Below are 14,863 nucleotides of genomic sequence, written 5' to 3'. Positions count from 1 at the left end.
GGAGAAAAGATTTCCTGGAAATGAACACCATATTGTTGCTTGAAACCTTTGGCCACTAAACAAACTTTGTAATTTTCAATCTTCTTCTTGTAACCCATTTACAAGGCAATGCTTTCCTACCTTTTGGAAATGGAAGAAGTTCCCATGTTTTGTTCTTTGCAATACTGGACGGCTCCCTCTTCATAGCATGTTCCCATTGAACCTTATCATTGGCTAGCATAGCCTCTTTGTAACAAGAAGGCTCACCACTATATGTTAGCAAAACAAAATCCATGCCTGGAACAAAACGTTCTCGTGGATGTGAGACTCTTTGAGATCTCCTTGGCTGATCAGACATCATACTAGCCTGTGTAGTGATAGGCTCGAGAGCTATCTGGACAGGAGGTGATACATCGAAAAATGTCACTTTCCGAAATTCAACCTCTTTCATTGGCTGTCTATGCATCTTAGTCTCATTAAAGACAGCATCACTGCTATGGATCACTGATCGACTTTCTAAATCCCATAAACGATAGCCAATTTGACCATCTACACCATAGCCAATGAAGATGCATTTCCTGGACTTAGGATCTAGCTTAGCATGCAACTCCTTGGGTACACGTGCATAAGCTTCACAGCCAAATGTGTGGAGTTTTTCATAAGACAATTTATGTCCTTACCATAACTCCAAAGGTACACAAAACTTTAATGAAGCATGTGGTGATCTATTGATCAAATACACGGCTGTGTATAATGCTTCATCCCAAAATGCTTGCGGTAAATTAGCCTGTGATAGCATAGACATAATCCGTTTGCTTTCCATATTGATAGTGCTCACAAAAAAAATCAAAAAATGACAAAGACGGTAAGTTTCCCAAATGAGAGAGTGTCTCCATTCCCTTCTTTGATACATGTCCTAACCGGATATGCCACAAAGCAACGGTTGGCAGCTTGGTTACAGGAAGAACACTGTTTTTATCAGATACATAAAGACGATAAAGTGAACCAACTTTAGAACCATGGGCTATGATAAGATGACCCTTTGCAACACACCAGGATTGCTGATGAAAAGTGACTTTGTAACCCAAGTCATCAAGATGTCCAACCGAACTCAAATTGCGTGTCAAGGCTAGAACATCACGCACATTATGGATGATAAATTTCACCCCATTTGCCATAACCATGGCAATATCACCTATGCCAACAATGTCACAAGTGTAACTGTCACCAAGTGTAGCAGAGCCAATAGTTTCCTCATATGTAGTAAACCAATGCCTATGAGGTGTGACATGCAACGAAGCACCCAAATCAAGAATCCATGTATGGGATACTTCACCACTACTAAGGAGTTCAATTGGCATAGAACTCTACAAAGATAGAGTTTCTTGTGCGTCATAAAAGACATCATTATTTTCAATCAACATATTAATCTCTTGCGCATCACTATCATCCTAAACTATGCTAAGTTCTTCAGTCTTAACCGAACTCTTTGGTTTCTCCTCTTTATCATCATGATCTTTGCTTTTACCTTTGCCCTTCTCTTTGTCACGGTTCCAAGCATAACAATCCTTCTTTATGTGACCAAACTTATCACAATAATGGCATTGAACATTGCGGTGACCACGAGACTTTGATCTACCCTTTGATGCATCTCTATTGCCCTCTTTCTTGGACTCATGTTGCGAAGAACGGTCCTTACGTTGCTTATCATCCCTTTGTACATAATGAGCTTCTCCATAATGCGAGCTAGTCATGGTCTTCCAGCGCATCTCCTCTGACAAAAGAGTGCTAGTAACATCATCGTACTTTAGCATACCATTAGGAGCAGAGTTACTAACAGTTGTGCAAAAGATATCCCAAGAGGGTGGCAACAAACAAAGCAAAAACACTGATTTCATCTCATCATCAATGGCCATGCATTGTGCATGAATTTGGGCAAAAAGGGAATCAAAATCATTGATTTGGCTAGCAACGCTAGTTGACTCCTTCATACGAAGGTTGAAATGTTTTCGCATCAGGAAAACTTTATTGCTAGTCGTATCCTTTTCGTAAGTGTCTCATAATTTTTTCCATAAAGCATGAGTAGTCTTGCATTCTAACATTGAAAAGTACACCGACTCACCAAGGTGCAGTCTAATTGTAGACCTACATAGCTCATCAAGCTCCTCTCACCACTGAAACTGAGTCATGTGCATATCTACAGTTCTAGCCGAATAGGCAACAGGAAACTTTTGCTTCTTTTGGACAAGCACATCATGCATTTGGTTCTTCCAAAGCTAAAAATTAGTGCCATCAAACTTCTTTATTTCATAAATGTCATGGTCTTTGCTAGTAGACATGGTGACAATACTACCAAAAGATTTTGGGAAAATTTTGACAGAATCTCCTTTGTATTTGGGACTCTATCAACCAAAATACGAGACAAAATGACCAAGTATGTCACTCACAAAGCGTAAAAGAGGGCAATCCCTCTCAAAAGCACACTGTATAGAGACCATTTGAGGCGCATAAACTGTCAAAATGACCATAGACCGCCAACTCAGCATCAAAAGCACTTATACCACTCTATACACATTCTATGGCGAGGCCTCGTAAGGGATCCTCCAGCTACCTGTATCACCGAAGATATCTCCACATTTGAGATTACCCCAACTCAATGAAAACCTCACGTTATCGACCCTCAACAACGTAGGTTATGCAACAAAACGTATAGCCAAGTCTCAGAAATGGCTATCTTGTTACCAAGTCTCAAAAATGGCCGGGACTGGCGTACTAACCAAAAGATGGCTCCACAAAAGCGTACAATGGCAGTATCCCCCACAAAGATGTACAAGTCTGTCAGGACGCTCAAACAGGCATCAAAAGCATGTGCATGTAAATAAACATCCCTGCTGGGAGTCAAATTGCTCTCAAAAGAGCTCGGACACTGTCAAAAGTGTCAACATATGCATGTATGCATAAACAACTCCTCCCACTAGAAGTAGAGTATTGCAAGCATTGAAACCTGTAGGCTGTGAGTTGATGCCGATGCCGTAGCCGAAGCCGAGATCGAGGCCGAGAAGCACAAAGAAATCTAATCAAGCCGCTTTATGTACATGTACTTGTACCTGTACCCGTACATGTATCTGTAGTCGAAGAAGACAATGTCGTCAAACTCCCACTCTATGTGTGTGTATGAGGCCACCCGAAAGAGGCTACACACTCTCAAATGAGAAGTGGGCTCTTATAGATGGAAGAGACTGCAACAATGGTACCTGTAATGGCTATGGAAGCTCTACAACACAAACTACCAAAAGAGAGATGCAAAATGCAACTCCTGAACTGTAGCTCGAATGGGGTTTCTGATGGCTCGAATGGCTCTAAAAGGGGGGTAAAACATCAGGACACCTACTAGAAATGCTCTTGGAAAGCTGCATTTGCTGATGCCAAAATTGGAACCCTATTTGCACTCCTGAAAGTGCACGCATGCACTAAAATGATTTCGAAAATGAGATGGCTCTGATACCAGATGAAGGGGAGGATCTGGGAGCACAGTGGAAGAGAAAGAGGAATCGCACACACACTCACACATGCACTACCATAGCCACACACAGGTTGGAGGGGGAGAGCCAACACGTACTATGTGCCCCCTTTCTTTCTTCTCTATCTTATGCACTAAGGCATGATACACATTGTACTTAGTGTTAGTGGCTCACACAAGTGTATAGTTGTGCGCTCAGGGTTAGTAGCAGTTAGTGATGGGCGGTTGGCCATACGGCCATTAAACCTAACAAACTCCAATCCGGTTGGCTTCAAAGCACCAAGGCAGTGTTGCCTCAACATAAGGCGGATAAAATAGTTGTGCACCCTCCATGCCACACACACACACACACACAAAGAGGTAGCACTCAAGATGGATCGGCCGAGTACCATTTTGGAATGCATGGAATGAGGCAAGTAAGTTTAGAGCAAAGTTTTTGATCAACTGCTCTTGAAGAGGCACAATCTGCTCTTGCACAAGCTATCTATTTTACATGCGGTTCTATGCTGATGGTCACACGAGATCCATGGAAGCATGCATGGAAGAAGATCGATGAGTATGGTGCTGGTTTTTCCCCTCCTTCATATCACCAGAAGCGCACAATATTCTTGGATAAATGCTTTATAGACACCCAAAAGGAAGTTGATAGATTGATCTTGAAATTAATTGATCAAACATGATGCACTATAGTCAATGATGGATGGTCAAATGTCCAACGAGGCTGCTAATTAAATGTGATGCTTTTTAGTCCTTGAGGGGAGTGCTTTATAAAATCGGTAGACAATTTGGGTGAGATAAAGTCAAGGGGCTATATAGCTGATATAATAACAGATACAATTCATCAATGTAGTATGTGTGATCATGGACAATGCCAAAAATTGCAAAGCAGTTGGTCCTCTCTTGGAGGAGCACTTTCCTAGCTTGCACATGCTTTGCTGCAATGCACATAGCTTGACTCTTGTGTTGCACAATTGGTATAAAAAAGATGACACTGATTGGTTCAAAATCATTATAGATAAAGCAAGGAAGGTGATGAAGTTTATTTTGAAGAGACAACATGTGTTAGACATGTATCGACAACGTATGTCCACAATATTGAAGCTTTTGTGTGAAACAAGATTTTGCACTAACTCCTACACTCTGGAAAGTCTTTTGCAAAACAAAAATGTTGTTTTGGAGACGTTTGTTTGTGCTAGCTTCTATGAGTGGGAAGCACATCAACCAAAAAGAGTAAAAACAAAGGTGCGGTCCTTGAAAGTGCTTCTTGATGTTAGACACTTTTGGTATGATGTTGGTGACACATACTTGGTGATGAGACCTATGATGATATCCTTGCATCAATTTGATCTTAAGTTACCCAATATAGGGAAGGTGTACATGGGTTGGTATAATGTTCAGGAGAGTCTCAACTCTCCTTCAGAGCTTGAAAATTATTTGATTAAGCCTTGGAGAGCACCTTTTAATAAAGCTAAAAGGAATATCTTGAATAAGTATGTAGATGCTCAATGGGTCAGTGCGCATAATCCTGTGCATAGTGTTTCTTTTCTGCTTGATTCAGTGTACTGGCACATGGATTGTGATGAATTAGATGAAGTGGTGATTGAAGACTTCTATGACATGGTCAATAATTTCTACAACAATCCAGATGATCAAGTCGAGGCAGTCACTAACATGGCAAATTACAAGTTAAAGAATGGCCTTTTCAGTTTAGAGTTTGTGCAAAACCTTTCATCAAAACATCCAACATGGAGATGGTGGCTCATGAACGGTGCTTTGGCGCCTATATTACGTCAATTGGTAGTTAGGGTTCTTGCACAATGTGCTGCCAACTCAAGTTCTGAGCAAAATTGGACTACCTACAACTATGTACAACTATTTGTGATTGGCTTCTTAGCAATCGTGCCAAGAAATTGGTATAGCTATATTGCAATCACATGCTTCTAAGCAATATTCAACCAGAAAGGTATGAAGAAGACATACCACGATGGACAATGGATATTAATGAAGATGACCAGGAGCAAGGGGAATAGGTGACAATCAAAGAACTTGAATTTTTGTGAGCTTTGTGGATGTACTTTGCTTAAATTGAACGCGAGCCTTAAGGTGGATGATTGTCCTCCTACTTGACAAAGAAGGGTATTGCGGAGTAGCAATGTAAACATAGATAGCATTGTAGGTTAACACTTTATTGGGATGCAGAACAATTGAAATTCATGTAAACTCTTTTTTTGTGACCTGTGGTCTGTGGGCCAAGGAAAATACCATAATTACTATTTTATTGTCTTTCAACATGGTAGTCTGAATATCTTCATTTATGACTTTAAACAAGTTTGTTTGCTTGAATCAATTGGTGGCTTTGTACACTTTGTTATTTATGACTACTCTGGTGTCTAGAAATCATCATAAATTTTGTTTGCTTGAATCAATGTCCGGTTTTATACACTTTGCATTTAAAAGGTTACTTCATACGCCAAGTAAGACTATCAAAACATTTGGCTACAAGGCAGTTTGCTTCAACGTTCATTGCAAGGATATCATATACCGTGATTCAAAAATTCACTACAAGTTTTACAAGGCTTCAATGTTCATTGCAAGGGAGGCATATACAATGATCAAAAAGTCAATACAATCCACTCCAGGTTAAGATGTTACAAACATACATTTCAGGTTATCCAAAATAGAGTCTCTCTCCCTTGCAGTGTCCACCACTAAGCATTGATAGTCTTTCTCCATTTTGAACATGGAATACACAAGCTCGTCAATCAGAGCCTTGTAAATGTGGCACTTTTTTTTATTTACCATGTTTTCCATGTGACATGGAAAATGGTACATGTGGCTGCAAGCTATTCTGTAGTGGCCACTCCAGTTGTGAAAAAAGTGTCCGCAACCGGGCCAAGACCCACTGCATCTTCTATGTAAGCTGGAGGTGGGTGCAATGTGTTGGGATGCTCGATCATAGTCATGAACAATTGTTGTTCACACCATTCCTTCATTTCACAAAAGTCACGCCTAAGGATCTTGATGTCTCTTTGTAACTCTTTGGTGTTGCTTGTGTCAACTTCACCCGTCGTATGTGTGAAGGTACAAATTTGTGTTTTCAACTCCTCCACAACGTCATGTGTTTCCATAGCGGCACTATCCACCAATGCATATCTTAGCTCCTCTCATGATATTGTGACTCACTTCGGATATCCACTATGCTCTTATTAGGGGCCTTGTTGTTGAAGTCCATTGGCTCATTTTGAAAATATTGGATGTATAGAATCTTTGCAAACCACAAGGGACAATCCATGTGGTTTAATGTACTCCCTGTGCATGCAAGGTATATGGCCTCAGCGTGCATGCGAATGTCTGGCACAAAACATTTGTCCAGCTTCAATCTTCCCTTGTGGATGGGGAATTCAGACACAGTTGGCTATGCTTCCTGAACCATCTCTGTGGTGACATCTTTGTTGATGTCTTTCCATTGATTGCCATTTGCCATTGCCCACTCACAGGTCCATGCGGCAACTCTCTCTTGGTCATTTGGACCAGTTGCATCTTCAAGTGCACGCAACTGGTCGTATGCTTTTTTGGATTTCTCACATTCATTCATACCTGGCAAAAACACATTTACAATGTCTTCAATGTACGATAAAACCCTAAGTTTACATCACAAAAACTCATTTACATCTAGTGGTACAAATTGATTTAAGTAATCACAACACACCACATTCTGTATTGATCGCTTTGCACCATGGTCCATATTAAAAAAACTTTACTTGCGAATCCAGTGTCCAGAATTCAACAAAAAGTATCACAACAAACCACATATGGTATTGAATCGCTTTGCATCATGAGTCCATCATTAATAAAAAAAACTTTACTTGCAGATCTAGTGATATAATTATCAAAACAAACCACATAATGTATTCATTACTTTGCACCATGGTCCATCACTATACAAAAAATTTCATTTGCTATTGTGTATCTAGAAATCATCATAAATTTTGCAACACACCACAAATTGAACTCAAATACTTTGCACCATGGTCCATAAGTAATGAGAGAGAGCATAGAAGTGAGAGAGATACACTTTAGCTCCATGGTCCATGAGTTATGACTATAAAAAAAATTCCATTTACACCCAATCAAATAATTTTGAATAAGATTGTTGTTTACAAAAGTAATCAAAATAAACTAGAATCTAGGAATCATCTCACTAAGAGGATGCAAACACACCTCTGAGTTGAGCTCTAACATATCCAAATGCTCAATCATATTTTGCAAGTCTTTCTCTCCCTGAGTGGTTGCTTTAAATAGTTTTTGTGCATTATATTGACAGTCATGCCGCAATCAGTTTGGTTTTTCTTTTTTCATGGCACATTACAATGCTCTAATAAATCTTTGCACCAATCACATAGTTGCTCGATGCAAAAAACAACTGCATAGGTGTTAGTGGCTTTAGAATACGGGCAAGCCAATTTTGGGTTGCAAAGCTTGAGGGCCCTCCAAGGATGTAGGGCATGCTCCGTGGAGTCCTTGATATTGGTTGCTCGCTTCTCAATGTCCACTCACAATGCCAATCCCCAATCAATGACACCCGCACATGGCACACCCTCCTTGGTGAATTCAGTCATGATAGTCCATGGGTGAAAGTCACCGTGTAGAATTCCTTTGTTGTGTGCATGTGCCATGGTCTTCACCAGAGCATCCATCAAAGAAGGCGACCAATTGAGCGTATGTTAGCGCATCTCTAACTCTTGCTCTATGGGCGGGCATCTAGGATCTTCCTTTTGAGCCACCAGTATGTTTTAAAATATGCCTTTAGGTGGTGGAACACACTCTAACATGTCACCCAAATCCATTCCATTAAAGCAATAAAAGATGAGGGGCCATGGCTCTTGGTGTGTTTGTGCTATGCACCTTACGATGCCCCTGTAGACAATTGCACCCTTGCCTCTAGATTGGCGGCTCTCTGCTGCATCTCCTTTGAATTCCTTGACCACATATTGCAATTTCGATGGCGACCAAGTGACTCCTTTGATGGTGCACTCTGACACAAATCCATAGCATCCTTTGCCAAGATTTCTACCACGCTTGATAGCTTCGGGTGTGAAGTAAACATTGATGGCACACTGGGACATAAAGTGGGTACGCAATAAATGCTCGTAGTCTACCCCAGCTTGTGCATCAAACCTTCCTACTACTGTGTCTTAGGAGGAGGTTGCAAAAAACAGATGGTTCTATCGTTGTGTCTATGGACATCTTGCACATCAATATTGGGTGCTTTTTTTTATTTTGACCTCTCTGCACGCCATACTAGTCCAATGTTGTAGCTTTGCTAGATCCGCATCCTCTGGCGCATCAACACCCAAGTCTCTTAAGCATTGTGTCATATTGCCCACAATACTATCCATTAGCCTACAGATTGCCTTTACATTGTAAGATGAGAAGTGTATCCAAACTGCTTCAATTATGACATCAAAGAAATGCTCTTTGAGTGCTTCACTCTCCAATGTAGAGGTGATTTTTGCCGTTGGCCAAGGCATATATATACGTGACCATGAGAGTTTTGATCTGTTTTTTAAACTCCTTCCTTTCCACAGGATCCATCTATGCTACAATGATAACATATTTTGTGATTTTTGAGGACAACATAACTTGAAATGTTATAAAAAATATATAAACTTCATATATTGAAATTAACGACAACACTAGATTTAAGAGTAGAGCATCATTCAATGGGAGTAATAACAGCTCTAGTCCAGTAGTAGAGTTGATGTCGAGACCACCACTGAACTAGCCTAAAAAAGTAGGGCATCATTCAATGCAACTAACGACGCCTCCCGTCCAATAGTAGAGTTGATGCCGATAGCAACACCAAACTAAGCCTAAAAAGTAGGACATCATTTGATGAAATTGACAACACCCCCAACCCAATGGTAAAGCTAATGTCGAAAGCAACACCAAACTAGCCTAAAAAGCAGAGCATCATTCAATGATACTAATGACATCTTGAGCCCAATAGTAGAGCTGATGCCAAAAGCAACATTGAACTTGTCATAAAATCTAATATCTAACTATCCCAAATGATTTTTTTATATCATTGATCATCAAGTGTGGGAAAATAAATGGGAACAAGAGCTAGAATATAGATTTGTTCTTTTAAACCAATTCCAACACTTGACCAAAGGGAGAGAAGGCTACACCACTTCAAGGGTCCAAAAGGGAGATGGTATATCAAAGAACAATGAGCAGATAATGGAGCTTAAAAGACATTAGGGTTGGATTCATTAAAGACCTCCAAAGGTTAGTGTTAAAAGTCCTTATCTTAGGGTAAGCTAGGCATGTGCTTGAGGTGCTTGTCGTGCTTGAGCTGACTAAGGTGCTTGAGGTGATTGTCTTGCTTGATGACTAAGGTGTTTGAGGTGATTGTCGTGCTTGATGACCAAGGTGCTTGTCATGCTTGAAGGCCAAGGTACTTGTGGTGCACAAGTCAACCATGATCCCTACAAAGGAGGGGGCGATCCCTAAAGGTAAGGGCATGAGAGAGAACACACACACACATACACTCAAGGCAAGCCCTTTCCACAAGAAGCAATAAGGACACATGTCAAGCACTTACCCATGTTGCCCTCATAGGGTGCCTAAAGCCTATTGGATGGCCTTTAAAGGGGTCCAATGAGAATTAAGCTTACTAAACTAATTATCCAAGCATTTTTCAAGCCCTCTCTCTCAAAGGGGAAAGAAGGTCACTTGTCCAAATGCTACCTCTATTGCTAGCTATGACTAAATCTTGTGATTTGCTATGCTTGGCATGAGCCAATGTAGTGCAAAAGGAAAGAGGGGTCGACCTAAGCAAGAAGAGGCTCCCTTTTTGCTCATTCTTGCCCACACACACTCTCTCATTGTGAAGCAAGAACTTAATCTCCTTTTCCAAGCTTGAGAAGTTGAGAGCCTACACCAACACCTTTTGGCTATGGAATGCAAATCGAATAAAGAGTCATGCTTCAAAGCAATGCTTGCCATCTTCTTCATCTCCATGACTATGCTATGCGATGCTCTAAGAGTAATGATAAGTGAGAAGACTAGTTCTTTCTTGTATGCTACTTCTTATTCCTCTTCCTCGTCCCTTCCCTCACTCCCTGCTAGCTATCCCCACCTTTGAAGGTGATTGAGGTCTTGGGATTGAGGTTGGAGACAATTTAATGCTTTTACAAGATTAGTTACGGGCATAATTTTGGTGCATGAAGTTTACCATTTTCATTCAGCAACAAGGTCTCAAGGAAGACAAAGCATGTACTGTACCAAGTCTCTCTTCATGGGAGAATCTACAATATAAAAGCCGCTATTGGTTTCTCTTTTCTTGCTTAAAAAGAGAGGTCCTTAAGTTTTCCATGAAAGGTTGGACATGTTCATTGCAAGAGGGTAAGTGGGACAGGGATTTATCATCCCGATTGAAAAGAGATTAGTTTGAGGTACACCATTCGAAACTATAGACTTAATAATGGAGTCTTTAGGGGCTTGCCTTTGGCTTAACCATTATTGAGCTACTAAAAAGCTAAACAAGAACCATAATTAACCGAGCAATGTTAGACCTTCTCCACTACTCTTTGCAATCAACAATCTCTAAACCATGGTTTTGGCTGCTTGAGAGCTGATTTTAAAGGTAAAGAAGAGTAGCAACTAAAGTTTTGAGTTGCCAAAGCACAAAGTAGCATATACATAAGTTTAGTTAGCATGGATGACAATAATAAAGAGAGTAGAATGAATATTGATGACTTTGATTTTGCACATGAAAGTGCTATTGATGAAGCCCCCATGTTTGTGAACTATCTTGTTACTAGGTTGCAACAAGCTATGGGCAACCCTGCCTTACGAGCCAAAGTTAACCAACAACTTTGCACTCATGGGATTCTCCAAACTCCCCAAGCAGAGAGAGAGCTTAGGAAGCCTCTTGTATAGACTTCCAAAATAAGACTCTCTTCGGTGAGAGAAAAGGAGGAACCCTATGAAAGAGAAAGAAGTGAATCTCTAAATTCTTCGGAGGATGTGGCTCCATGAAGACGGTGGTTTCGACGATCCCCAACTCCTCCCAAGAGGAAAAGATCATCCTATAGTCCTTCTCCTCGTCATTCTACGAGGAAAGAGAGAAATCAAAAGAAGAAGAAGGCAAGAAAGAGGTTGCCCTCTTCTCCATCTTCCTCCTCTTCCAATGAAAGCATTGGTTTTTCTCCTAGAGACTCATATAAGAGGGGAGGACATTGCAAATCCTATGTTGCTTGGAAAAGGTCCTACAAGCTTAAGAAGTTCAAAGAGGGAGTAAGATGCATTATTTTTTCACTTATGATGGCACCTTTGGTGCTACAAACAAAGTCTTGGCTTTTATCCAGCAATTCGATGCGGCCTTTGGAGACGAGGGCTTCACAGAGTCCTCCAAGCTACATCATGTGGCTATGCATTTTTCGACAATGGTGGGCTAGTCTACAAGGTAATGGCAAAGCTCCCCAGACATGGAAAACTCTAAGAGTTTCCATAACGAAGCAAGTTTTTTCAAGCGATGCCAAAGACAAAGTGCTTACCACATGGTGAAGCTTGAAGCTATCTCCCAATGAGTCTATCCACAAGTATGTGGACAAGTTTTGGGATTTACATCTCAAAGCTACTCTCTACCAAAAGATAGACTTTACTAAACAAAAGCAACAATTTTGTGCAAGACTATTTGAAGATATGGCCGAGTATGTCAACTCTCAAAGGCCTGGGACCATAACTGAGGTGATTCACCATACTATGGTCACTCACTAATCAGTTTCCAACGAGGGGCTGAAAGGAATTTTAAGCCATGGAAACTGTCATAAAATCTAATATCTAACTAACCCAAATGCTTTTCTCATATTGAATTCATCATTTAATGTGTGGAAATAAACAGGAATAAGAGTTAGAATAGAGACATGTGCTTTTAGGTCTATCTCAGCATGAGACCAAAGGGAGAGAAGGCAACGGGTCCAAAAAGGGAGATGGTGTATCAAAGAGCAATGACCACAGATAATGGAGCTTAAAAGAACTTAGGGTTAGCTTCATTAAAGATCTCCAAAGGTTAGTGTTAAAAGTCCTTAGACCTAGGACCTTAGGGTATTTTAGACCTTAGAAAAGCTAAGCATGTGCTTGTCGTGCTTGAGCTGACTAAAGTGCTTGAGGTGCTTCGTGACTAAGGTGCTTGAGGGGATTCATGACTAAGGTGCTTGAGGGGGCTTGTGGTGTTGCAAAGTCAACATGACCTCTACAAAGGAGGGGGCGAGCCCTAAAGCTAGGGGCATGAGAGAGAACACACACACACACACTCACTCAATGCAAGCCCAAGACTCAAGAAGTAATAGGAACACATGGCAAGCACCTACACACCAGATTACTATCAAGAACATATTTCACGTACCATGGGTAGAAGATCTGTTTGATAAGCTACAAGGCTCTACCTACTTCAGTATGATTGACCTTAAAAGTGGCTAGCATCAAATAAGGATAGTCAATGAAGATATTGTAAAGACCGCATTTTGTACAACATTTGGTCTTTATGAATATCTTGTCATGCCTTTTGGCTTGACAAATTCTCCGGACACATTCAACCGCTTAGTGGAGAAAATTTTAGACCCCATCACAAGTTTACTAGAGTGTTCTTTGATTATATCATCATCTACTCCAATTCTCTTGAGGAACATAAGCAACATCTCTAGGTAATCCTTCAAGATTTTGAGGGAGAATAAACTTTGCATTAATTAAAAGAAGAATGAAATTTTCCTTCAAGAGATTCAATACTTAGGTCACATTATCTCCCAAGATCGTATTCGTATGGATCCATCAAAATTAGAGGTAATAAAAGGATGGCCTAACCCAAGGAATTTACATGAGCTACGAAGCTTTATTGATATGTGTGTATACTATAGACGCTTCATAGAAAAATTCTCGTGAATAGCATGACCATTACATGACTTAACAAAGAAGAATGTTAAGTATACATGGACTTCAAAAGAGCAAGATGCTTTTGACAAGTTCAAAGAAAAGCTTACCTCTCACCCTGTGCTTACCCTGTCGGATCTCTCAAAACTATTTGAGGTCCAATGTGATACTTGCGGACATTGCCTTGGAACAATTTTGTTTCAACAAGGGCATGCCATAGCATATGATAGTCAAAGACTCAACTCCAATAAGAGAGTATTGGGCATATACAAAAAGGAGATACTACTTGTTCTACATGCCCTTGACACATGGAAGCATTATCTTTTGGGGACTCCATTCATTCCACAAACGGATCACCAAAGCCTAAAGTACTTCATGACACAAACCAAGCGTCTCGACAAACAAATGATGTGGGAAAATTTTCTTTCGCAATTTAATTTTCATATTGCTCATATTGCTGACAAGCACCATCAAGTGGCCAATGCACTATCACGACCACCAAAAGTAAATGGAGTGTGTATAGAAACTCACAATGATCTATCTTCTATGATAGATGAGTATGCTACTAACCCTGACTTCAAGGATAAAATGTCAGTCCTTGCCTTAGGAAAGAAAGAGGAACCGTTCACCTTAAGGATGGTTGTATTCTCCATGGCAATAGGTTGTGTGTTACTAACTCCCTTCATGAGAAAGTAATGTATGAATCCCATGCTCCTCCCTATGTGGGGCATAGAGGGATTCAACCTACTCTTCAAGGAGTAGAGACGTATTTCTATTGGCCTACCATGAAAGTAAACATACAAGAGCATGTTTCAAAATGTGCGGTATGCCAAAAGACCAAGTATGATAGAGGTAAGCAACCTCGACTAATTCCTATTTCACCATGCACCATGGGAGAGTATATCCATGGATTTTATCTTTGGATTACCCAAGTCTATCCATTGGGATACGAGAATATGGACAATATTCAACAAGTTTACCAAGCAAGCACACTTTACACCTGTCAAAAAGACACACTAAATGGCAACCCTCCTCATATCTCAAATTTTCAAACACCATGGATTACCCACATCCATAGTGTCAGATAGAGATCCTAGAATGACCAATAATTTTTAAAAAAAAGGTCTCTTTGAAAATCTAGGTACAAGGTTGAATTTTTGTTCAGCCTATCAACCACAAACGGAGGGCCAAAGTAAGATAGCTAGCCTTATCATTCTAGATCTACTCAAGACCTATGTCGCAGAAGTATATCAATGCTCACAATGGGATAAGCACCTACCCCTTGTAGAGTATGCGTACAATAACACCATCCATACTACTGCAAGAAAGGCACCTTTTGAAATCATTGAGGGAAGACCTAAAAGTCCCTTGCTAGTTAAAGTACATGGGAAGATCTTTTCTACCAATGAGTAAGCCGAGACCTACAAG

The 14,863-nt window shown here is 40.4% G+C and overlaps 1 protein-coding gene across 1 annotated transcript; it reads left to right on the top strand.

Moving 5' to 3' along the window:
• The first annotated feature begins 4,360 nt into the window (after positions 1-4,360).
• On the top strand, positions 4,361-5,443 carry LOC147440317 (uncharacterized). Its single transcript, XM_086483285.1, has one exon. It carries the CDS (start codon positions 4,361-4,363, stop codon positions 5,441-5,443), a length of 1,083 nt encoding a protein of 360 aa, XP_086339411.1.
• Positions 5,444-14,863: the final 9,420 nt, after the last annotated feature.

The sequence above is a fragment of the Adiantum capillus-veneris genome, chromosome 15 (assembly GCF_014529385.1).
Source record: "Adiantum capillus-veneris isolate H3 chromosome 15, ASM1452938v2, whole genome shotgun sequence".
In the NCBI taxonomy this organism is placed as follows: domain Eukaryota; kingdom Viridiplantae; phylum Streptophyta; class Polypodiopsida; order Polypodiales; family Pteridaceae; genus Adiantum; species Adiantum capillus-veneris.
This window is presented reverse-complemented; position numbering and strand designations above follow the sequence as displayed.

Bases quoted from the DNA above. Each gene is read 5' to 3' on its own strand.
- LOC147440317 (XM_086483285.1), top strand. From the start codon at position 4,361: ATGGACAATGCCAAAAATTGCAAAGCAGTTGGTCCTCTCTTGGAGGAG.